This window comes from Mercurialis annua, linkage group LG6 (assembly GCF_937616625.2).
Source record: "Mercurialis annua linkage group LG6, ddMerAnnu1.2, whole genome shotgun sequence".
NCBI classification, from domain to species: Eukaryota; Viridiplantae; Streptophyta; class Magnoliopsida; order Malpighiales; family Euphorbiaceae; genus Mercurialis; species Mercurialis annua.
This window is the reverse complement of record NC_065575.1, coordinates 42,260,395-42,285,658: the sequence shown is the minus strand read 5'-3', so window position 1 is coordinate 42,285,658 and position 25,264 is coordinate 42,260,395. Positions and strand designations below refer to the sequence as shown.

The window sequence follows — 25,264 nt, the reverse complement described above, 5'->3', positions numbered from 1 at the left end:
TTCACCTATAAATTTCAACTCTCAGAAGCTAACAAAGTGTTGATGTGTATCAATAGTGCATGTGTTGAGAATTAAGAGAGAGTTAGCAGTGTGCAGCTGTTTCATTTCTCCAACACCTTTTAAACCATTACATTTCTCCAACACTTGAACAAGCAAAATGAGGTATACTTTTTCCGGCGCTAGCAATACGTCGTCGTTGATGACAGATTTCCTACGCCAATCCGGCGGCATCGCCATCATCGACGGCGGTCTCGCGACGGAGCTGGAACGACACGGCGCTGACCTCAATGATCCACTGTGGAGTGCCAAGTGTCTCCTCACTTCTTCCCACCTCATCCGTTCGGTAATTCAATAATATTTCTTTTATTCAAATTAGATTCCTGTTTTGGAAGCTTATACTTTACATGTATAATTTAATATATAGAGATGGAGCAGAGATTTTGATGGTTTGCAGATTTATGGACTGCCATCTCATATTGAATTACTGTGGTCCTTCTTTGTTTTTTTTCTGTGTTCTCTTGTTTTTTAATTTTAATGTGGGAGTGTTGTGTTTCTGGAATTAACTTCTTTTGCATGTCAAACTGACACCTTGTTTAAAGTTAGAGTTGTAGTTGGACCACCCATTCCAACCCTTCAACTTGGAGATCGAGTGGTTTATCTGTTTTTGGATTGCAATTTTATCTTGCATTTCATTATTGCAATTTTTTATTGCATTTGATTATAGATTCGTGTTTGAGTGTAGAGTACATGCTTATATGTGTTGAAGTTTCTGAACTTTTGGCTGCAGTTTTTTCCCTTTCGTTATCAGGACACGGTTGTTTAATTAATGGTTTGCACGGTTATGTAGCTTGGGTTGGCGATTCTAGTCATCTAACTTTATTTGAGTATGGAAAGAGATTCATCTGAGTATACATAATAATTTAAAGCATTGACATTTAACTATATGTCATTTTTTGAAAGGAATACCATGTAAATTCCCAAGTTGAATTTGACACTAAGAGAGTATAATTAATAAAGATAAACCTTATCGACTGATTTTGCCTTCATCTCTCCTTAAAGAAGGAAGGGGATGGGGAGTATATATGTGGAACAAATGAACAAGGTTTCTATGATTTTGTTTGCATTTACAATTGGATGCTGAACATTCTTTTTCAGTATTGAGTTTGGTGATGTTTGATTTGGTGTCTTTAAATGCTAAACTACTGTATGCTAAGTTCACATATGAGTAAAGATTTTTCTTTGGTAATGTAAACTTGCAAATAATGAAGATATTTTTTGGATAGAGGCAAAACAAATTAGATTGAATCCCAAAAGGTTATGTTTACAATTTTTTTTGACGAAAGTTGCCGCCATCTCAGGCCTCACAGCTATATTTTTTTAATCAGTGATGCTTCCAGTTTAGAGTTGCTAGTAATATTATCATTTTATAGTAAGATATGCAGATGTCATTGAAATTAATGTGGGTGAAACTGGTTTCGGCTTCACAATCCTCACTATGGGCTTAATCTTCATAAATCCGTATAGTTGTGCTGCTATATATCATTTGGCCAGCATGAAGTGTATCAGCTATTCAATTGCTTGGTGTTATTTTTTTTTTCTATACATGATTATCTTAAAGTGAATACGTTATCATCCACATTGATCTTTGTTCTTTAACATTTAAACATAGTAATCCAAAATATTTTTGTTAGCTGAATTTTATAAATGGCAGGTGCACCTTGACTATCTTGAAGCTGGTGCTGATATTATTATCACGGCTTCTTACCAGGTATGAACTATGATCTCTCTAGCTTTCTCTCCCTCCAGCTGTTTTTGTGTGTATGTTGACTCTTATATTCAGATTACTCGAATTTCGACAGGCCACCATTCAGGGATTTGAAGCAAAAGGCTTCTCTAGAGGAGAAAGTGAAGCCTTGCTTACAAAAAGTGTGGAAATTGCTTGTGAGGCACGAGATATTTATTATGACAGATGCCAAGCAATATCTGGTGATGGTAGCAAGATTCTAAATCAGCGACCCATTTTGGTTGCAGCTTCTGTTGGCAGCTATGGAGCATATTTGGCTGATGGATCTGAGTACAGGTGAATGAATCTGATATTAATACATTTTATCAGTTGCACTGCTGTCTTTATAATGCTAAACTATCATGTTCATTACCGTAGTTATATTTGTAGCTATGGAAAATATGTAAGAGTTTGTTAACCGATTGAAACTCTTGTATGTGTTCTAAGAAGAGCATATAACCAAATTAAGTTTGATGCATCAAACTGGCTTAGCATTTCCTTTCTAGAAACTGAACTTTTAGTTATAGTTTCTTATATCTTTTACTATTGTTCACCCTTACAGTGGGGATTATGGTGACGCTGTTACACTGGAAACATTGAAAGATTTTCATCGGAGAAGAGTTCAGGTATTGGCAGAAGCAGGTCCTGATATCATAGCATTTGAAACAGTTCCAAATAAAGTAGAAGCTCAGGTATTAATTTTGCCCCTTCTGATAGCATAACATTACATTTTTTGTTTCTTTGACAATAAATTAGCTAAAGCACAGAATCTTATCGAAATTTAACAGAAGAGGGAAATATCTCACAGTTTGAAGCAGAAAAGCAAAGCCAATGTTAGGACACTGGAGAAGATATAATATTTTGGCATGGAAGATCAACATTAGTATGAAAAGTTTTGGATTGTGATAGAGATTAAAGTTGAGAAGATAATTTATTTACATATAGGTGTCTCTGAGAGGATTTTCTCTTTCCATTATCTAATTTTGACGGAATGAGCTTTGTAGGACTCGTGATTTAGGTCTCTGTTAAAAAAGATTATATCCTCCCGGCTCCCTTCTCTTAGTTTCTCATTTCCAAACAAGAGAAACTTCAATTCCCTTTCTACTTTTACTGTTCTCCTGGCCTAAAAATAATGTTATAACATCATCCTGTGCACAATCTGAAATTTCTATAGTTATGAATTATGAACTAAACACGAGGCTAAATAAAATGTCATGGTTAAATAAGCGGTATTTTTTTTATGCTGATATTTTAATTAACTGTTCTTATGTAGGCATTTGCTGATCTCTTAGAGGAAGAAGCCATAAAGATTCCAGCATGGTTCTCCTTTAACTCTAAGGACGGTGTCAATGTGGTTAGTGGCGATTCTTTGATTGAATGCACCTCAGTCGCTGAATCAAGCAGCAAAGTCCTTGCTGTGGGAATCAACTGCACGCCTCCTCGGTTTATTCATGGGCTGATATTATCTATGAAAAAGGTTCCAATTTCTTGCTTTCCTCGTAATTCTCAAGTTCCACACAATAGTTTGATTTTAATATCTTGCAGTAAATGACTTGCTTATTTATGTTTAGTTTTTAGAGCGAATTACTTAGAGGCCCCTGAGTTATACCATAATTAACAGTTTGGTACCCCTAATTTCAAAAGTCTACTTAATGGTCCTTCAGTTTTAATTCCGTTAACTGAGAGATCCTTCTGTTAATTTGAGGGACTAAATCGTTTAACGGATTGAAACTCGGGTACTAAATCGTTTAAAAGTGAGGGACCAAATCGTTTAATAAAATTAATAGCGAGGGACCAAATCGTTCACAAAACTAAAGGTGGGGTACCAAATCGTTTGAAAATATGTCTCGAAATTAACGGACGGACCTAATAGTTAACAGAATTAAAACTGAGGGACCATTAAGTAGACTTTTGAAACAAGAGGTACCAAACTGTTAATTATTGTATACCTCAGGGACCTTAGCGTAATTTGCTCTAGTTTTTACCATCAATGACTCGTCAAGGAGATTGGATCTAAATTAGAGGCATTTACTAAACTGAAATGATTAATAGCCAAGTAATCAGTTTCGTCGACTATTCAGCTACTTTCTACCTCAAGCCTATTTCTTGTCACATATTTTGAACATTTATGACTAACCAAAACATTTTGCCCAAATTTTCTGAAATAGAATTTGATTATATTCCAAAATTGCTAGAACTTTTGATGGACTTCTGGGATTTCTTTGTAAGAATAGTTTCTCCATGAATGATAAAACAGCTGATACTTGCATCTTGCATTTAGAATATCATCGTGAATTCCATTTTATGGGGGTTTAAGATATTTTATGCATTCTTTTTTCAGGGTGACAGCAATTGGGCTGCTTCTGATGCCAATTATAGATTGTGCATTTTATGTTATTTCGAACTATTCCGGAAAGAACAGTTTTGCATCTTTCCTTATTTGTAGTAACGTTTTGCTCGTGTTATTATGCATTAGACACTGTTTCTTGAGAAACTTCTTATCTGGATGAATAATTTCTTCAGGTGACATCCAAACCAATACTCATATATCCGAACAGTGGAGAGAGTTATGATGCTGACAGAAAGGAATGGGTGGTAAGTCGGTCTGATTTCATTTGATGGTTTGGCAAATTCATGGATATCGTTTTTTTTATTTCCCCCCTTCTTTTCACATCACATGGAGTCTCCCAAATTTATAGCTAGTCCTATTCCTTAATATACCAAACTAACAATGTTTGTTCTTGTGGTAGCAAAATACTGGGGTTTCTGATGAAGATTTTGTGTCGTACGTAAACAAATGGTGTGAGGTTGGAGCTTCACTAATTGGAGGTTGCTGCAGAACAACTCCGAATACTATCAGAGCTATTTGTAGAACTCTGGCCGACAACAGATCTCATACCATGCTATAGTAGTATATGCCGGTCCGGATTTCCCACCATGAGAAACCAACCAGATTCCTGAAGGGCTCGCATACTCCCGGGAGAGATCGAGATCTTTTTTGTAATAGCTACGCAATAGGCATGAATATCCCTAGCTTCCATTATCGAATATCGTTAATTTTGTATAAGACGAGACAAGTCATTCTGAATGCTCTGTTATATGTTATTTTAAGCATACAATGCCAACTTTTCTGAATTTGAACAAGAAGTACATTGAGACTTACATTTCTAACAGTGTTTTACATGAACAAGGGTAATCAAGTATCAAAGCTAGAGGAAATACCGTTTTCTCTCGAAAACCGCTTCTCCTCCTCAACGAAGTTCTTGCCTCGACTAGCCTGACCAAAATCGCGCTTCCGCTTCTCCCGCTGAGAGAAAGATAAGCTCTTCTTCTCTTTAGCAGTTTGCACATTCGCAAGTAGCTCGCCTTCCATTAATGCAGCTCGAGTTTTCTGTCGGTCTTGGTAAGATTCTTCGACTTCCTTGGTCTCCCGATGTTCTTTGCCGCTAGACCAAGACCAGTCTTGCACTGTGTCATCTTTAGGTTGAGGAACTTTGAGGATTGATAGTCCGCCTTTATAGCCATGTTTCCTCAATTCATCAAAGTCCACAGCACCACTCTTACGCTTTGCAAACTTGCCTATACATATAAAAAAAAGATAAAAAATTGAATTAAAAAAAAATTCAAGAATAAGCTTGAATTGCAATGAAATGAATACCTTGCGGTTTCTTTCCATTTTTCTTGTTATCGGCAGCACCGGTGTCTGAATGTGAGGACGATGATGACGAAGACTCATCAGACGACGAAGATTCTTCCGGATCTTTCCATGTCATCGACCTCTTCATTGAATTAAATTATTACTAATTTCTCAATTTATAAAGAAGAGTACTCAATTATCTGATACAAAAAAATCATTTCAATCGATGATGGGTTAGGGTTTCTGCCCAGTAAAAAGGGATTATTAGAAGGGAACGGTGCCGTTTTTACCCTCAGATGGGCTACTTTGCTACTACTTAACAAGACGAAGGTAAATATGAAACGGTGCCGTTTTCGGAATGTGCTAAGGAAATTGGAGGGGAACGAGTTAGGTGTGAGAAAAATTAACCATTTAACTTTCACTCTCTCTCTAAAAAAATTTTTCTCTCCCTTCTCTCTAAACAACTTCCTCTCTACTTTATCTCTTAAAGGGTGGGAGGAGGTGATTTTCCAATCTCAATCGGAAATCGCCTCCTCTCCGCCCATAAAAGTTTAATCTTTTATAAATTTAAGCCTTATTTCAATAAATTTATCCGTTTAATAGCTTTTTCGGTATGGATTTTAGTGTTTTTTTGCTTGAAAGTTTATGTTTTTATGGTGTGTGTTTTTAGATCTATCAAGAATCTCAAGTGATTGTTCAAGCTTCATAATCAATTTTTTGTAGATCTAAAATTTTTGGATGGGTATTGTTCTAACTTTTTAGAACTTCATTGAAGATGAGGATCGGAAATACTTAGCTTCAACGGATCAAGCGGTTTGCCGGTCAAATCGGAAGGACAAATCGAAGACCCGCTCCAACGGAACTTCACTCTTAAGTTCTTGTTCGGTCCTTTTATGCGGAATCGATGTTTAGATTTGCTTAATTTCGATTTATTTTTTGCTTGTATCTTGGGTTGTTTGTTAGTATTTTAGATCAAAATTGAAAGATCATATATTAACTTTGTTATATGACTTTCCAATGTAATTTACTCTTCATCAATGAATTCTATCTTTGGAAAAAAAAAAAAGAGAAAAATTAACCCAAATCAAATTAGCCAATCTATTTTAATCAATTTAGTAGTTAATTTGATAATTTGGCCGGCTTAGTATGGTCAATGAAACATTTTGGTTTAATTACGGTTAGGGATTTTATAATTTGATTAACCAAATTAGAAGAATACTTTTTTAATTTCTTTCAAAATTCTTCATATATGTATCGGCTTAACCGAATTAGCCATTCAATTTAGTCCAAATCAATTTTGTATTTTAAAGATTTTAACTAATTGAGTTAATATAATTTCAATTAATTTGGTTACTTTAATAGATTCAGTTAGATAGATAAAACAATTTAGTTAATTCAATTTCAAATAATATGGTTTGATTTTAACCACCAAATGCTTTTGGAAAACACGTCATTCATGTGAATAATTGGGAAAAGCACTTCTAAAATCACTTACCAGAGAAATGAAACTTTTAATTTGTCATTCGTTTGAATTCGAAATCAAAATAATACTCGAAATATGAACAAAAATTTAAACTCAAGCGAGATATGATTCGTTTTTGGTACCATCCGTGATTATGCTGTTACATAAACTCATTTGCTCTCGAATATACTCATAAATACAAGATCTCCGCTAGCCATTTACAAGTTCATGACTAAAGACTAAACTAAAGTTGTAAAATGAAAATGGTAAAGCGAAAAAGGAATAAGGGAAAAGATATTCATATTCTGAACCTAACAATTCATCCAACAGTTTGCTACCTGGTAAAAGCGAATGCAGTACTACAGCACCAACAATCAACTTACCAACGGCTTAGCCTTGCGTATGTGTCCCATGCTATTAACAAGATCTTTTCGGATGCAAACAGGGAACATATTAATATCCTTGAGAACTTTAAGTCGCCAAAGCACGTAGGGAAAACTCAATTGATCTCGAGAAGTGAAGCGTACCACTTCATTAAACCAGAGACACATGAACAAATTACTTAGTGGCGTATGCTCCCTCACAATGACTGAAGCTTCATTTAAAGCTGCAGAAATCAATACTTTTATTTATTTTCTACAACAAAAATAGAAGCATTAAGATGACAATTCTTTGAAGTGTTTGCCCTTTGGCCGCCTATTAAAAGATAATTTTTCCAAGAAATAGTTGCATGCATCAAATATTTGATTGTAAAGTTGGGTTAAGTATTGGTTTAAAATTCATTTTCAGTTAAAGATGAAAGTTTTTGTTGTAAATACCGTAGCCATGCCTTACAACAACTAAAAGAGAGGAGCTTACCCTTCTTTCCATTGTATCTCTTATCGGCAGGCAAGCCGTCCCGTCGATATTGAGACAGCTGCAGCTCAACTTCTTCTGGGGCAGCTTTGTGTTTCTTCACAACAGCTATAGCTTCCTCATATACATTGCTACGAGCTCCGTGTAATGAAATTGCTAATACAGAATTTGGACGCCACAGAAGGGCTTCTAAAACACCTAGTGGATCCCTTCTAAATTGAGATTTTGAGTCTACCCAAATGGAGTACTTGGCATTGGGAAACAGCCGATGTCCCAGCATCTAACAACAGCAGAAGTGAACATGAGTTTGAATAAAAAGAATTCAAGTAGAGGAGCACAACAAAAAGAAAATGTGCATGCATGTGTAAATAATACAACAATAAAGAAAAAGAATATTAACTGATCCATGGATTACAAGCATGGCTTGACAGTTTCACAGTAATTGCTTTGGTAACTTGGTGATGACTAAAACATGTAGAGGAAAAACAGCCACATCCACTGAGCAACAAAAAAAGAAAAAGCGTATTGGTGCCAGACTTACTGAAGTTTTTCCCTACGCTGTTTTTATGCTTTAGTAAGTCAATATCCAGTAAAGTCATACCTATATGGAAGAAGAATGGGGGCGTCCTAATGAGTTAGTGCAATGCAGGGCAATATGTTGTGAGCAAGATTTCACAATATCATAACAAATTCCACATGTAAGCCGCATACAAGCAGTAATAGCCTCCATATAAAATAAAGTCATTAAAGCAGGTAAATGCTTACTCTAACAAGTATCACTACAATTTGTTTATGCAATTAAGATAGGTCAAATTCCTGTTTTCTTACTATGTAGATCCATGGACCTGAAGGGGATATCTTCAATCGTACTTATCTCAAGGGAGTGCAAATCACAATAGATAACACTCACCCTATCCATAGACTTCAATGATCTACATAAACTATCACAAAAACCAAGTGATACAAGAAAATAAGATGTTTTGAGGTAAACACAGGGTACAAAACTCGTGTAGTAACAAAAGATGGAATATGCTGCTCTGTGATCTATTAATTACACTCATCATTTTCCACTGTAAGTAAGTCAAACACTAGATAAAATGATAGCATTTTGAAGATTCACACTCAGTAAGGAGTTCATTGTTTGGAATAGCCAAAATCATTTAGGACGCCATAAAGATGAAAAAAGATGGTGATAAATGCATCAATAATGGAAAATAATATTTGACAAGACAGAAATAGAAAGAGAGCAATTGCATGTAACTACTTCAAATATGAAATCCATATAAAGGAGTTCTTTTATAAAAAAAATATTATAAAAAGAATTACATTTTGACAACTTTGGTACCTTTGGAATTTTACCATTTAACCTTTGGTCTGCAAAAGGAAGATCTCTCACAATCACAATTCTCCATTTTCCGATAAAACGATCCTCACCGGCTCTATGACCCTTTAAATCCTGAGCAGCTAGAGTGATCTCATCCCAAAATGCAACATAGCAAACCTGGGTGTAGACAAAACATTTAACCAGCTTGCTTTCTAAAGCCTAAAAAATGAATGAGATTTTAAGCAATCCAAAAGCTAACCTTTTGAAGTGATGTATCTGACATTCCAATAGGTTGATAAAGATCATCTCCACCACCAAATGCACAAGTAGACACCACAGCTTTGCAGGTTTTCATAAAACTCTTGTCCTCATCCAAAATTTTGAAACCCCCATTTTCACTATAGAAACCACAATGTACTTCAGTAGTGTCATGCACCTAAAAAAATCCACATTTTCAATGCAATGAGAGCAAGAATCAACATACTAACAACCAAATTGATCACATAATAATTTCACATTCCAATTCTAAACATCACAAAATTCTACAAGTTATCCTAAATCAGTCCAGTGATGTGAAGGTGAAGTTCTTAACCTTAAAACTTTTCTCTCTCTGGTCAAAGGTTTGATCTCCAGTAAATAAATTAAACCGTGTACCCTCAGTGCGCAGTCGAGGGAGGGTACTACTACTATTCCCTCCGCGTTGTTGCTGCGCGTCATTCTCCGATAAGTATACCACACTTTTAACAGCAGTATTCAATTCATCGCGCATCGGAAAATCCAAATGTAGTAGTTCTTCGTCAGGTAATAGCTTCAAGCAACCTGAAACCACAAATTCAAACATAAATAAAACAAATACATTTACAATACAATGAAATGCTGCTCTAAACAACTGCCAATAACTTACGCGGCGGATCAAGTCGGTCTAATGTCTTCGGCTGAACTTCTAGATCCCCAATTTTACCGTTATGCTCAGGTTTTACATCAAAACGTGGTCGTTTACCTATTCTAGAGGCTTCAAATAAGAGTAAACTAATAGCGGCGAAGAGAATAAGAAGCATCCAGTACCTTAATAGAAATCTGAGAGCACGATGAGCTAATTCGTGATTTTTGATTAAGTAGTTTTGATTTTTCTTGCGTTTTCGACGGACTCGGACTCGCTTGCGACCGAGTTCGTCCGAGTCGTCATCTGAGACGGTGATCGAAACGTTGTTGTTGTTGAATACTGAAGATGACATTGTCAAAAAAAAAGAGAATTAACTAGACTACTGTCTTAGCTCGAATTGCTACTGTTGAATTGCTTTGCGATGACGAAGCTTCTTCCTGAAGTTTTCATGGCACTGACGAAGGTAATAGAAAGAGCACTCAGTTCATCATCTTGAGATATACAGTAACCCTCCCGATTGATGATCGGTTAGGGATTTTCCCGGCAAAAAGGAATGATTGGAGTGTAAACGGTGCCGTATTGGCTTAGTTCGCTAAGTCATTTACAAAATGGCCCTTGAATCGGCTACTGTTATTTTACCATTAAAGGCTCATTTTGCCCCCTCAATTTGGCATAAAATATCAATTAAAATAAGTTTATGATTGTTTTCAAAACACCCATAAATTGGTAATTGACTCATTTTATTCCTTTAGCTAAGGTGTAAAAATGGTTAGAGAAATTAGAGCTGAAGTGGTAGTAAAGTACCAGACTATTGAGAGCTGAAGGCGTAAAACGAATCAAAATACTTATTTTGAAGGTATTTTGACTCGTTTTATCTCTTCAATTCAAATAATTTCAAATGATTTGATATTTCATTGTCACCTCAACCTTAATTGCTCTAAAATGGCAAGAGGTTAAAATGAGCCAAGTTAACTAAATTGTGGTGTTTTTATTTAAAAATATAAACTTATCCTTAATTAATATTTTTGCCAAGTTGAGGGGCAAAATGAATGTTTGTTATTTTACAATACTAAACAAGACAAAGATTAAAGATAAATGTGAAACGTGGCCGTTTTCGAATGCTCAAGTGCCAAGGAAATTGGAAGAAGAAAAGGGTTTTAGCTGAGTTGCTCTGTTCTCCGTTGGCGCCGAATTAGTTTACAAAAATGGAGATTGATTCCGATGTCAAAAACACCTCCCTTACTCTCATAAAGCAAGGCGCTGAAGCTGTAAGTTCCTTCCTAATTTTCAATTCACGACTAATTTCCCCAATTCAATCTCCATATTTTGTTTCTCTTTCAGAGAATTTTCGAATCAACTTTCGCCGGAAGAAAATCAATCATTAAGGAACGCTTCTCTAAGAAGTATAGGCATCCATTGTTAGATTCCAAGCTCACTCTTAAGCGCCTAAATGCTGTGAGTTTTTTGTATTATCATTATAAATTATAATTGTTTCTTAGTAATTTAGGGTTTAATTTTTATAGGAAGCGAGGTGCATGACCAAGGCTAGACGGCTTGGGGTTACTACTCCGGTTTTGTATGCTGTTGATCCTTTATTGCATACTCTCACTTTTGAGTTTATTGATGGCTGTGCTGTCAAAGATATTCTTCTTGAATTTGGGTTACACGGTATTGTGGAGGAACGATTGGATGATATCGCAACGCAGATTGGTGATGCGATTGGGAAATTACATGACGGTGGACTTATTCATGGTGATTTGACCACTTCTAATATACTGATTCGTAATGGTACTAATCAATTGGTGAGTGATTTTATTTGTGTGGGTGTTGTGGTTTGAGGTTTAGCTGTTGTTTTGTGCAATTGGCATCTTGATTAGGAAATGTTTTTCGCAGGTTCTCATTGATTTTGGTTTGAGCTTTACGTCGACCCTTCCTGAAGATAAGGCAGTGGATTTGTATGTGCTGGAACGAGCATTGCTCTCTATGCACTCTTCATGTGGGAATGTGGTGAGTCAAGAATTCTAATCTTAATTGTTTTAATTTAAGTTGTGCTTCATTAGATTTCCATGCAGAAAATGAAATTTGAGACGTAACAATGGAAAAATCTTTGAAAATCTTACTGTTTATTGGTCTGCCAATACTAATCGCAGCAATAACTAGATGGCACCAAAGGTAGTGCCATTTCCGAGATATATTCTCGCGTACAGTTTTGGAAGTGTCAAATGGTGTTTAAATTTTCATAACTTGCATTCTTTTGCAGATTGATCGCATACTTGCCGCGTATAGAAAGTCCTCAAAGCAATGGTCATCCACAATGAACAAGCTTGCCCAAGGTATACCTTCATCTCCTATAAGTTTGACATATTTAACTTTTTGAATCTTTGAGTTCCTTTTGGAATTTCTTATCACACTGCATTATAGTTCGTCAAAGGGGTCGAAAGCGCACCATGGTTGGATAAGCATTTTTCAACCAATTGTTCTGGACGAGCGAAACTGAAAGGGACTTCTGTAATTTATTTGAAAGGTTTGATGTTGTTTGTTGAATTGATTGAGATTAGGACTAGATTTGTAGAATTATCTGCATATTGCAGCTGTAACTTATGCAGTGACCTAGAGTTAAGTTTTATGTGGGTTGAGAATTCCTGAAAATTCACCATTAGATGAGTTGAAGTACGGAAATTGAACCGTCATTTATAGATGCATAATGGCAGTTTCAGTGCAAGTGTCATGTGTAGATACTGTTAACAGTGCTGGATGCAGAATATCTATTGAACTTCAATTTTGTGGAAGATGGTTCAATGTGTCTTTTACATTATTTTGACAGTCATTTGAATTTCTTTAGAATTTTTTATTTGATTGCACCTTCAAAATTTTAAAAGTGGCTCAATTATGCCCTCTGTTGAATAGATAGCCAACATTGTTTCACACAGCCATATAATTGAACTTTTAAAAAAAAACTTTATAAGGGTGTGTTCGTGAATAAAAAAGAAATATAAAAGCTGTTCATTGGTTCTATGAGATACAAGATAAATATTAGTTGTATATTGAAAAAATATATTTCCTTAGTTTTGAAAAAACAGATATAATTCAAAAAAAATGAAAATGTTCTTTTTTTTTCTATTCGAAATGCATATTTAAAAAAGATTAAAATTTCTTTAAATTGACTTGAATTTGAGAAGTCAAGTTTTTAAGAAACCTGTACCATTACTTTCAAAATGAATGTAGATTGAATCAATTAGGATTAAACTTTTATAGTCTGAAAGCAAGGTATGTATTCTTTTTAATTCTGCTAATTGAAGTGAACTTGAAGAAATTCCTCTCATCTACAAATTGAAGAACTGGAAAAATATCACGGAGAGTCCACAACATGCAGAGAATAATTGGAATTTATTGAATAAGAAAAAAATAAGAATCTTAATCTATAATTCTTTGAAATAAATCAAAATATTTATCAAAGGAGAGAAAAATATAATTAACGAAATTTAAAGCCATATTTAAATCATTGAATTTAAAAAAAAATGGCTTCTTCATCTTAAAATATTTACCGCCAAAACTGGCCATCAAACTCAAGAAAATCAACTTCATCTTCATCACACCACAAGCCAAACAGAAAATGGATCAAAAATACCAAAACACACACGTAAAACTACTCGCCGCCGATCTCCTCTCACTCAAACAAATCCGAAACTTCTTCTCCTCCTCAGATCCAATCTCTTTCTCCCACACAAACAAATCCTTCTCCCGCACCGAAATTCTCGGCACCGTAACCTCCCGCGAGCACAAACCCAACAGATTCCTCAAATTTACGATCGACGACGGAACCGGCTGCGTCACCTGCATTCTCTGGCTTAACCAGCTCACTTCACCTTACTTCTCTCGACGTAGCACACCATCTGTTCGATTGATTGCCGAAATGGCCACTCACTTTGCTTCAATTGTCAAAATCGGACTCGTAGCTAGGGTTCGCGGGAGGATCACGAGTTATAGAGGTGTAATTCAGATTACTGTGGCTGATGTCGTGATCGAAAGAGATCCTAATACCGAGATTCTTCACTGGTTGCAATGCATTAAGCTTGCTCGGAATTGCTATGATGTTACTACGTAGGCAGAGGCGGACCTAGGAAGAGCTTATTGTGAGCAATTGTCCACTTTATTAAATTTTAAACTTTTTTAATATTTTCATCTTATAAAAAATTTATGGATCCGCCATTGTATAAATGATTGAATTTTTTTATTCGATTATAGGTGAAAAGAAACATGTTAGGTAGCTTATTGTTATGGAGTTATGAGTATTTTGGTTTAGGTATTAAAGAACTTGAGAGCTACCATACTAAAATGAAGATAAAATGGTAGATGGTGGTGATGATTGGGATAAATCAAAGCTATGCCATGTGAGATATATTGCCGAAACAAATCGAATAAATATGTGTATATGGTTATGATCTTTTGCTGGCCCCTGCATCCATTAGATATGTGAATTTATGGATTAGCATTTGAGAAGTACTTGTAATTGATTACTCAGTAGAGTACTATTTGATAAATTTAATGAACATATTAGAGTTGGTCTTTGGTTAATATATTCGGAGCCACTTATTTCAGGGTTTTGTAATTAAAGTAGAAAATAACATTTCTTATTGCCGTGTTGTTGGGTAATTTTACATCATTAATTCTGCATGCATTGGATTGTTGAAGAATTGAATTGAACTTTATGAATTGGTTGTGTTTGACAATTCTTTGTAACATGCAACTGGTTGCAATAATAATTCTTTGTTGTCGTTTTTGTTGATAGACTAGTACTTGTTGCCCTACTTAAATTTATTAGGTATATATGTTAAAGCATTGTTTTCTCAAGGCCGCAATTTTACATTGTGTTTATCGATTCAATCTTCGTTTTCTGTTTGGAAACATGTTAGAAAATTTGCATGTCGGGCACGGAAGTTTATTTTTAACATAGAAACTTTAAAATAATATCGTTTCGCTGTGTCTGATTTCAAATGTCTCGTTTTCTTGCATCAGTGTCCGTGCGACATAACACATATGTATGCAGTTTACTTTGATGCTCTTGAATTTATGCTATATCTACTCCCCCCTCAATCTTTAATCATTAGAACAGTAGGATTGTAGGAACTTTAGTAGCTAAAACAAGAGTTTTGATAATAATTGAGGTATTATCAGTAAGTTGGAGATCTGCAAGCTAATATGAATAAATTACGGTTAACTGGGGAAAGATTTGGATTGTCATGTATGATATGATGGCTAACTGGGGAAACTGGTGACAAGATCTTTGCTTAGGTCAAAGAAAGTATTTTTGAAGGTAAAAAATCCATCTCTAAGTTTCTACCAAAAGTGAAAACCTTCAAATCAGCAAGAAGAAGAATAACAAGTCAATGCCCTGCTTTTTTCACCTTGAAAGTGAAATTAGGTAAAAAAAACTACATTATCTTCAATTGGAAATGAGTACATTATTATGACTTCTCTTTAACAAGTGGTTTTAGTCTTTTAGACATGAAATGAAGATGCTATGAATTGCAGTAGAGACTAAGATTTAGAAGAGAATAGGAAGTGCTTTCATGGTACGCTGGATGATGATGATGAATCAACTCAAAGCTTTAATAATTCTTATACTTGACATTAAATTAGTATGGCCCATTTAATGGCCCATAGTCCATAGTTGAACCTTCTTTTGGAATGGTGAATAAGAGAGAGAGTAGAGATCCGTAGGATAAGGTACAATTTGGACACAACCCCATTCCCAAATGCTTGGCCATGTGACTATGTCATCACTAATATGATTGTCAAATATGCATAAAGAAACCCTATTTTTTTATTTTTAATTTGTGGCATATGCCCTACTAATATTTGGTATGTCATTATTAGGATAACTACACAGGATTTTGAGAGATCTTCTGCTTGAATTCTGTATTAATATTAATTCTAATGTTGTTCTGATTGGATGGAAAAGATTTGCATGACATCCTTTAGTGAAATTCCACAACAAAGCAACCCCATTTAGGGAGTCATTAGTATTAACTTTTTAGAACTTAAATACATGAATTGAGACTGGAATTGAACTGAATAATTAAATGACATTGACATTACTAGTTTTTTATTTGGTTTGGTCGGGTAAGGGTACATAGATTAGGTTTTTTAGAGAAATAAACAAAAATAGATACGTTGTATTAAAGAACTACTTAGACTATAACTAACATGTTAAAGACATGTTCATTTTTCAGATGAATAATTGTTAACAATTGCACCTGAGCTCTTTGATTTAATGGAATTTGGATCATCTTCAAGTTTGCTTAAATACTAATTGGTTGTAACTTAATCTTGTGTTTATAATTTGTGAAGTTTAAATTGGAGTTTTACTTATAATCAATCAACCAATCGAAGGGTTATGAAATTTTTAAAGACGGGGGTATTTAAAAGCTGACAAAGCTAAAGAAAGACTATAAAGAAAATTAAATTCCTCATAATTGGAGATACTTTGCCCAAAGTATAAATCAAAGATGGTTCATCCTTTGACTGTCTCGTTACTCTATAATTTAAACTTAATCGGAACAATATAAAAACTAGCTTTTGAAAATATCCAGTTTCAGCTAATTGTAATTACTACTAATTGGCAAGGACTAAACATTATTCCTAGTAGAATCAATTTTGTTTGTAATTAGATAATCAAAACTAAATTTTGCTCCTTCAATTTGGGACAAAAGATCATATAAGATTAAGCCCGTAAATTTGAATCAAGACATTCTTAAAATATTCGGTATAGATAAAAACACCTTCAAACACAAGCGTTTTGAGTCGTTTTACCTATGCAGCTCCAAATAGTCAAATAGTTTGTTGTCATTTCAACTCCAATTGCTCCAATCATTACTATCTCAGCTAAAGAGGTGAAATGAGGTGAATTAATCAACTCGCGAGTCTTGTATCTAAAGATATGAGTTTGTTCTTAATTGATATTTTTGTTACAAATTGAGGGGCACAATGAACCTTTGTTGAAATTTTTTCAAACATGCAAGTATGATATTAAGATTGTAACACGTGGCAACAAATTGAGAAAGATAAATTGAAAGATATATTTATTGAGTCCAAGTGTTTATATCTGTGGAAGTGCTCATTAGGTACCATTTTGATGATATAGTAATGGCTATGTATATTATTTGATGTATTTAAGAAAATGAAAGATCTTAAAGGTTAGGAGAGGATCCCCACTTTCCCTCAACATAAAGCATTTAACGATGGGGGCCCAATTTGGATACCATCCTCTACTGTACGCTACATAATTGTACAGTTTTTACTATTTAGTGGGAGGGAGAGACCAGCAACTTTATTTTGTCTACAATATATTACACCTAAAACCTAACACTTATTTAAACTCTATTAAACAAGTTGCATTTGCAAGTATGCATTCAATTTAAATCCATCAAAAATGTTTTACTTTTATTAAAGATTAAACTTATTTTTTTTCAGTTTAGTTCGGTTTTTAGATTTGGCTGCAATAAGCGACATAGACATATAGTTCGAGCCAATTTTTCATGCTTTTTTCAGAGATTTTGAAAAATTAAAGTCGATGTTATTTTTCTAATTCTCCTTCTCAAAACGAAGAAGGTGAAATCTTTTTTCATGCAAGGGATATTTAGCCGAAAGAAAAATATTTGACTGATAAGTAACTAGTACTTTTTAGTCTTCGATCTCCTCACTCGGTAAGTACGCTTTCAATCAACATATTGAGATGTGTCTATTTATCTATTTTGTTTTACTCAAAATGGAAGCAAGCAAGTTAAAGCGAATGGAAAAACTAGATTTTTTTATAATTTTAAATTGAATCAAATATGTTACTGGTTCTAATTCCATTCAAATCAATACAAAAAGGGGTTCATGCATTATAATCACATATTAACCATTCAAATTACTATTACCATAATATTCTTGTTGTTAGTTTTTTAATGAGGAGTCAAAAGATAGACTACTATTCTCTTTAAATATGTCTAACCACCTCTTTTGATTGAAGTTAATATAGCTTTTAAAAGCTTTAAATTACTCTTTCTTGATACTATTATTCTTTGAACATATAAGAAAATGCAAAACAAAGAACATGCATGTTGTTAGTGGAGAGTTTATACAAATACTACAAAACTAAAAGCATATTACTAACTACCTAATCATATAATTTAATGCTTAATTACCCAATTATCATGAATAAATACACAAACCATCTCTTGAACTACTTGATAATGGGTTGCCACGTCGGCAAGTGAACCAAAAAAAGGTGATACAATTTCGCTGGACAACTATAACTTGTTCAAGCTTCAGACAACCTAGTAATGGAAACAAAATCACATAATCTGTTATAGTGGAACCTTCACTAGGGTTTTTGGTGGGGTTATATTACAGTAGATTAGTAGTAATTTGTAGTGGTTAGGGATTCTATTTTTGAGATTAAAGATCGGGTTGTTTAGTTTTGTTCATATGTTTGGACAGTTTTGCCGTCACCTTTATTAATTTAATCCCTTGAACTCATAAACTATGTGTTAATTGGATGCTAATAGCATTGGGAGTTGAACTAATTTTAGGATTAATTGAAGTAGAAGCAGAACCTAGGCACAGTCTCCCACATGTGGCATGTGGTTTGGGTATTAAAAATCACTCAATTAAGAAAATCAAGATTTTAGAGCTTATCAAGAAATAATCACTTTGTTTTAGCTAAACACTGACTAGCTTTGACATAACTACTAGGTGTGTGCACTGAAACTGACCGAAAAATTGAACCGAGCCGAACAGTATAATTTTCTTTGATTTTTTTTTTATAAATTTATTCGGTTTTTAATTTTAAAAGATTGAAAATCAAAATAACCAAGCTATATGTATGATCTGATATATTTTAAATACGCTGTTTTTCTAAAATTAAATATTTTATGCATTTAAAATAGTAAAATGTATAACACATTATAATTTGATTTATATTTATTTTTAAATTTAATATCTAATTTTTATACTTTATCTTCAAATTCTGAACAATAATAATTATTCTTTATATTAGATAAAATTAAAATCAAATCAAAAATTTGGTTCGATCTATTTTAATGTTTTTACTATCAAACCGAACCGAATTACGAATTTGCACTCTAGACATGACAGATAAGATACACAAAACCCTAGGGAATGGCGTGGGCTGTAGAGATACATTGGGCTAGGGTTGGGGACCCTTCATGGCCTAACAAGATCCTACATCCATGTATTAAAATGTAGTCCCATGAGGATTTTGGAGCAACTCAAAGTACAAATTCCTTATAATTGCTTTAATCTATGCATGAAAACAACATTAGACTTTAAAAAACATCAAAAATTGTTGATTTTTTTTTTTGAACAAAAAAAATTGTTGATTCAAAAAGCTTAAAATTGGCACAATTGCCTTGTTTCACTTGGACACTAGTCTAGATTGGGTCAAAAAGAGCCTCTAAAATTGCTTAACACACCGGCACATGGACAAGCTACTAAAAAGCAGCAAAGAAGGTTTTGAGGAGATTAATTCCTTCTAAACTTTTATTTAATCAAAACCCATTAATTACATAATCTTCCAACACCCACATTGGAGCAATGATCAAAATCTTCTTATTCTTCATACAAACTCCCTCTTTAATCAAAAAACCTATACACCTATATACTACTACTATTACATTAATACATAATTTTAAAGTTCAATAAAGAGTTCAAATCATTATTTTCAAAGCCGAATCAATGAGGCCACTGATTTAACCAATTCAACCGTCAATTGGGCTGTTTAAGTTTAAAAAATGGAAAATTACAACAAAATTTTGGTATTTACTGACAGATTTGTCGTTGGTGATTTCCTATTAGCGGCTCAACTATGGGTTCGATCTAATTCAATCCGCTCCAATCCGGTTGGACATAATTTATTGGTTATTATGCTATTTATACTGAACATTTGACTGATTTTTTATTCACTGGCCGGTCTAGTCCGGTTCTTTAATAAGTGGTTCAAACACCCCCACATTGAAGGAACATTGTCCTTAACCAATACAAAAACAAACATACCCCAAATGTATACCCTTAAAAGGATAGTATTTATAAAGAAGAGAAAGGGACTCCAAGTAGCCATTAATAAACAAACTCTTCCCAACTCCAAAGTCTTTCTATTCTATACAATCACAATTTTTTTCTTTTCATCCCTTTTGTTTCTCCTCAATTCCTTTATTTTTACCATCTAAAAACCAATGGGCACTACTACCTTAAACTACACATTACATTAGCGTATAGATCAAACCCAACCCAACTTTGGTGACCAAGTAATAGAGAAAATACAAGCACCCATTTGGCCCTTTCTCCCTCCAAGTCCCCAAAATAATAAAATTAAAAAAGGCTTTAGTGAGTTTATTTTGTGTGCGTGTGTGAGGAGAGAGGTCTTTAAGTTTAACCTTGCAAATATTTGCACTTTATTCTCTTCTTCAAATTCTATACTTTGCTCTCTCTACTCAGAACGTGTTTGTTTTTTTCATTATTCAAAATTTTTATTACCTTGAGAGCTCTGTGTCTTTGATTTATATCAGCTGCATTGTCTTGTTTTTACTCTCCGAATCTCATAGTTTCACTTCTGTTTCTTATTTTCCTCTCATTCAGTTTTGTTAATCTCTTTAACTCAGTTTCTCTGAACTAAACGCAGAGATTCCTTAACTGGGTATTTCTTGGATTCTTGTTTACAAAATGCCAAGTATTTGTATCTTTCAATTGTTTTCTGTTCATCACTTGACATCAAAAGCATTCATATTTCTTGAACAAAAGATTGTTTTTTGATTCTTTTTATACTTCACATTCTATTCTGTGCAAGACCCAGAAGTTAAATTTGCCATCTTTGTCATTGGAATTTTTGAAAAGCTTATGAATTTGTGACACAATGAGAGATGGGAACTCGAAGAGCAAGGTGTGTGTGATGCCCAAATGAGAAAGTTTTGAAATTTGATGCATTTGATGATGTGATAATTTTCTGACTTGGTTTGTTTGTATTATTGGTTAAGGTCTCATGGCCCAAGACACTGGTGAAGAAGTGGTTCAATATCAAGAGCAAAGCTGAGGAGTTTCTAGCAGATGATGTTGTTTATGGAGGTGATTACTGATTATTGCTGGGCTTTGTCTTCTTCTGGATTTGGGAATCTTGGGATTTTTTACTGCAACTTGATAAATTTGGTGCTTTTTTGGACTCTTCTTGACCCTGAATGCTTTGCATTATTCATACATCTCAATCAGTATTTGTTTTCTGCAATTTGGATTTTAATGGGGGGTTCTGTTAGTTCTATTTGCAGCTAGAGATCTGTTAATTTGTTGTTTTCTGAGTTTTAGTTTCATTAATTTTGTGTTTTTTCTTGGCTAAAAAAGAAAATGCCTTTGTTTTTTGTGGTGTTTGAATTTGCTGCATTGATGTATTGGCTCAGCTTTAACCACTTTATGGTGTTTCTTTTTCAGGTGGTGATGAAGACTGGAGGAACAACTTCTCAGAGAAAGAGGCGTGCACCATCAAGAAAAGCAAAACAGGTTCAGTATAATCTTATTGATCTGGACCACACATTTGCTTTAACTCCTCAAAATGTTGATAAAAGGAATTTATATGTAATAATTTGGTGTTTCACTTTTTCATAACCTGCTCCCCATTAGTTTTCTCAATTCTCATTCAGCCATTCTGTTGCAGAGAGATTGAACAAGAGGTATTCTGATCGAGTCCGACGAAATAAGATTGACATTGATGCTGCACAAGCTACTGATGTTCATAATTATAGGTGCGTAACGTGTTGACTGTGTTGCTTACATTTGTTTTCTTCTAGAGTTGGATCTTAATTCCTATTTGACTGCAGGATTTTCGTAGCAACATGGAATGTGGCCGGAAAGTCTCCTCCGAGTCATTTGAATCTCGAAGATTGGCTCCATACCTCTCCTCCTGCTGACATTTATGTCCTTGGGTATGCACAAGTTAATCACTATGTTAATTTACCTCATTTGTTTTAGCCAAACTTTGACGTTGAGCGAAAACTTCTCATCCAGGTTTCAAGAAATTGTTCCTCTCAATGCTGGCAATGTCTTAGGTACAGAAGATAATGGCCCAGCAAGAAAATGGCTAGCTCTTATTAGGAAGACCCTAAATAGTCTTCCAGGTACAAGTGGCGATTATCGTTCTCCTTCGCCAATCCCCGATCCTATTGTAGAATTGGATGCAGATTTTGAGGGATCAGCGCGTCAAAAGGCCTCGTCTTTCTTCCATCGTCGATCCTTTCAGTCATTGAGCCGCAGCATGAGAATGGATAACGACATGATGACGCAACAACCTAGGCTAGATAGACGTTTCAGCGTTTGTGATAGGGCCATCTTTGGTCAAAGACCAAGTGATTATGATCCTAATATGAAATGGGGTTCCTCTGATGATGAGAATGGACCTGGTGATTCGCCGGGTACCCCTTACTATTCACCAATTGACTACATTGAATCATTCTCAGTTGAAGACAATAATAGGCAAGCGGGACAGTCAAGGTACTGTTTGGTTGCCAGTAAGCAAATGGTTGGGATATTTCTAACAGTGTGGGTAAAGAGTGACCTCAGAGATGATGTTCGCAACATGAAAGTTTCTTGTGTGGGCAGAGGATTGATGGGTTATCTTGGGAACAAGGTACAATTTTATTGAATCCTAGAGAAAATCTTTTGATGAACTGAGGAAAAATCAAAATAGTATTTTATTCTCTGAAGTTTTTTTCAGGGTTCAATTTCAATCAGCATGTCATTGCACCAGACGAGCTTTTGTTTCATCTGTACCCATCTAACATCTGGGCAGAAGGAGGGAGATGAGCTACGGAGGAATTCTGATGTCATGGAGATCCTTAGAAAGACAAGATTTCCAAGAGTTCATGGTATGGGAGATGAAAAGTCCCCTCAAACAATTTTAGACCACGAGTAAGGCCTTAACCAATTCTGCTTTCAATTGTTCTCACATTTTTGCTTCTAGTACCTTTTTATCTTAATGAATTTGCAGTATCTAAAACTTCATTGTGTTAATGCAGTCGCATTATTTGGCTTGGGGACTTGAATTACAGGATTGCCTTGGATTACCGTATGGCAAAGGCTCTCGTTGAAATGCACAATTGGAGGGTATTGTTAGATAATGACCAGGCATGTTGTTTATCACTTGAGCAACTGATATTATTGAAACACAATTTTACTCTATTGAATCTCACATCTGTAATGGTCCTACTTTCAGCTGCGGATAGAACAGAAACGTGGACGAGTGTTTGAGGGATGGAGTGAAGGGAAGATATATTTCCCTCCCACATACAAGTACTCTAATAATTCAGATCGATATGCAGGGGATGATAGGCACCCAAAGGAGAAACGAAGAACCCCTGCGTGGTAAACTCCATTTTTTTGTTATTTATCATATCTTCTGAAACATCTCAAAAAAATTCCTGTTATATAAATATTTAGCATACACTATACAATACGTTCAAGTTGTCATGTCTTTGTAGTGTCTCTAAATCTTAAGATTACAAACATGAATGTAGGTGTGATCGTATATTATGGTATGGACGAGGCCTGCATCAGTTATCTTATGTACGTGGAGAGTCGAGATTCTCAGATCATAGACCAGTCTATAGCATATTTTTGGCCGAGGTTGAGTCCATTAACCGCAATCGAATCAAGAAAAGCATGAATTCTTCCAGTTCAAGAATTGAGGTGGAAGAGCTATTGCCACACGCACGAGGATACACTCAACTAAATTACTTTTAAGAAATGTTACTGCTGATTCATGCATATTCCCTGCATTCTCAATACTATTGAAGGATCAAAAGCACTATTGCCAAGGTACAACTTTTATACGAATTGTATAATGCCCGAAATCTGTTGTAGTGTAATTTTCATGTTTCAAGCCGTGCGATGTATTTCTGAACATATGCGCAACTTGTCTTTAAGAAAATAGTTAGGTTCCAGTGGGGAAAAAAGAAGATTTCATGTTCTGTGCACGTTTTCTTAAAGTAGCGTAAATGATGTGTTCTTTCCCATTAAAGTTCAGATATAAAGATCTCTTATTTGAATCTATTATTTGGTCCCTGAATTGCAGGTAGGCACTATTGCCACCAAACTCACTGCCTTGGTGGTGACAGAGACATTTTTTTGCCTACAAATCCAATAAAAGGTTGGTCCTCCACCTTCTTTTCCTTTCTCTGTTTAGTTAAGATTATTCTTTCCAATTCCATATTTTAATTTTTCCCACTTTTTTGTTTTCTCATCACAATGCGTACAGATCGGTTTGCTTCTGTGGATAATTCCTGATTCAGCAAGACTGCAGCCAGTGAATATTCCACATCTCAAAGTGCTATTTTGCAAACACAACTTCTAACTCGATCGATGGAGCATATTCCGACATCATGATAAGGTAACGGAAGTTAAAATGCTATTGGATGGTACTATTATGACCTGGCCGCTGCTTCATTCGTGCATTTTCTATTATAATTTATGTTGCACGAAAACGGAAATGTTAAAACGGTGAACAGCCGAAATAGGAATAAGGTAAATAATATAAAGTTTTAGAAGCATGAAATGAAAAGCTGCAACGTAGAACTCAACGAGTTTCGTGCAACATAGCTCTATAATGTATACCACCAGTTCTTTAGTTGCAAAACATAAGTCTAAGTATCTCAAATTCTCTAAGTGTTTTTTTTTCTCCTCTTAATTTTGCAGGCTTAACTTCAGGAAGTGTTCAAGAGTGTAATTTACTTGCAATTCAAGCTACAAAGAAGATGTGAATAAAATTTAAAAGAAGTGAGTGAGAGATCATGTTGGCTACTGTTCATAAATTTAAAAGAATAATTTTTTTGATGAATATATGAAGTTTCTTTTTCTTTATGCTTTTGTATTTTACATTTTCTGTCACCTTGCCAGAGCAATTTTGTCAAAAGACAATGTTGCCCCTATCAAATTGAGCCTTTTTTTCATTATGAAACAATTGAAATAATTTTGGTTAATTTCTTGAATTAAGAATCAAGTTCTAGATTCTATAATTGGTGCTTGGCAGGTCAACTTGCTTTTTCTCTTGTACCACAGTTTTAATGCAACTTATTTACCAAACTACCCTCTCATTGTCAGAAGCAAGAAATTTATGAAAATGATGGGCAAATTAAAAAAGATTTTATTTCCTGCAACACCCTTTGCATTGATGGGGGAATTAGTAATCACCTTTGCTCAATAAAAACACATCCGTATCATTAATTTGCATTTATGTTTCTCTGATTTTAGCTCTATTGCCCAAAATTGGACACTTTATT

At 34.6% G+C, this 25,264-nt stretch overlaps 6 protein-coding genes across 7 annotated transcripts; 4 read left to right on the top strand and 2 right to left on the bottom strand.

Annotated features, from left to right (window-relative positions):
• Positions 1-27: 27 nt before the first annotated feature.
• On the top strand, positions 28-4,918 carry LOC126688035 (homocysteine S-methyltransferase 2). 2 transcript variants are annotated; one of them, XR_008790938.1, is made up of 8 exons: positions 28-343; positions 1,712-1,768; positions 1,860-2,080; positions 2,346-2,475; positions 3,057-3,260; positions 4,125-4,204; positions 4,307-4,378; positions 4,534-4,573. XR_008790938.1 is itself a non-coding variant. In XM_050382598.2 (7 exons), exons 1-7 carry the CDS (start codon positions 158-160, stop codon positions 4,690-4,692), a joined length of 1,029 nt encoding a protein of 342 aa, XP_050238555.1. In that variant the 5' UTR covers positions 33-157; the 3' UTR covers positions 4,693-4,918. The 2 variants fall into 2 exon arrangements, 1 of the variants encoding a protein (XP_050238555.1); XM_050382598.2 differs by lacking the exon at positions 4,125-4,204 and having other exon boundaries at positions 33-343; positions 4,534-4,918.
• On the bottom strand, positions 4,865-5,715 carry LOC126688036 (uncharacterized). Its single transcript, XM_050382600.2, has 2 exons — positions 5,442-5,715; positions 4,865-5,362 (listed from the first exon to the last, which is right to left on the bottom strand). Exons 1-2 carry the CDS (start codon positions 5,566-5,568, stop codon positions 4,980-4,982), a joined length of 510 nt encoding a protein of 169 aa, XP_050238557.1. The 5' UTR covers positions 5,569-5,715; the 3' UTR covers positions 4,865-4,979.
• A 1,264-nt stretch (positions 5,716-6,979) lies between these two features.
• On the bottom strand, positions 6,980-10,506 carry LOC126653766 (probable hexosyltransferase MUCI70). The gene is made up of 6 exons (XM_050347701.2): positions 9,966-10,506; positions 9,654-9,880; positions 9,321-9,497; positions 9,083-9,238; positions 7,741-8,017; positions 6,980-7,489 (listed from the first exon to the last, which is right to left on the bottom strand). The coding sequence occupies exons 1-6, from the start codon at positions 10,294-10,296 to the stop codon at positions 7,257-7,259; spliced, it is 1,401 nt and encodes a 466-aa protein (XP_050203658.1). The 5' UTR covers positions 10,297-10,506; the 3' UTR covers positions 6,980-7,256.
• A 541-nt stretch (positions 10,507-11,047) lies between these two features.
• LOC126685844 (uncharacterized) lies at positions 11,048-12,733 on the top strand. The gene is made up of 6 exons (XM_050379817.2): positions 11,048-11,212; positions 11,286-11,399; positions 11,468-11,746; positions 11,838-11,951; positions 12,205-12,277; positions 12,366-12,733. Exons 1-6 carry the CDS (start codon positions 11,150-11,152, stop codon positions 12,401-12,403), a joined length of 681 nt encoding a protein of 226 aa, XP_050235774.1. The 5' UTR covers positions 11,048-11,149; the 3' UTR covers positions 12,404-12,733.
• Positions 12,734-13,318: 585 nt separating this feature from the next.
• LOC126688016 (CST complex subunit STN1) lies at positions 13,319-14,542 on the top strand. The gene is made up of 2 exons (XM_050382577.2): positions 13,319-14,077; positions 14,190-14,542. Exon 1 carries the CDS (start codon positions 13,558-13,560, stop codon positions 14,047-14,049), a length of 492 nt encoding a protein of 163 aa, XP_050238534.1. The 5' UTR covers positions 13,319-13,557; the 3' UTR covers positions 14,050-14,077; positions 14,190-14,542.
• A 5,590-nt stretch (positions 14,543-20,132) lies between these two features.
• LOC126653929 (type I inositol polyphosphate 5-phosphatase 4-like) lies at positions 20,133-24,845 on the top strand. The gene is made up of 13 exons (XM_050347931.2): positions 20,133-20,886; positions 20,981-21,068; positions 21,426-21,494; positions 21,649-21,736; positions 21,812-21,916; positions 21,999-22,617; positions 22,705-22,898; positions 23,006-23,114; positions 23,203-23,351; positions 23,504-23,804; positions 24,061-24,135; positions 24,244-24,375; positions 24,681-24,845. The coding sequence occupies exons 1-10, from the start codon at positions 20,860-20,862 to the stop codon at positions 23,727-23,729; spliced, it is 1,674 nt and encodes a 557-aa protein (XP_050203888.1). The 5' UTR covers positions 20,133-20,859; the 3' UTR covers positions 23,730-23,804; positions 24,061-24,135; positions 24,244-24,375; positions 24,681-24,845.
• The last annotated feature ends 419 nt before the right edge of the window (positions 24,846-25,264 follow it).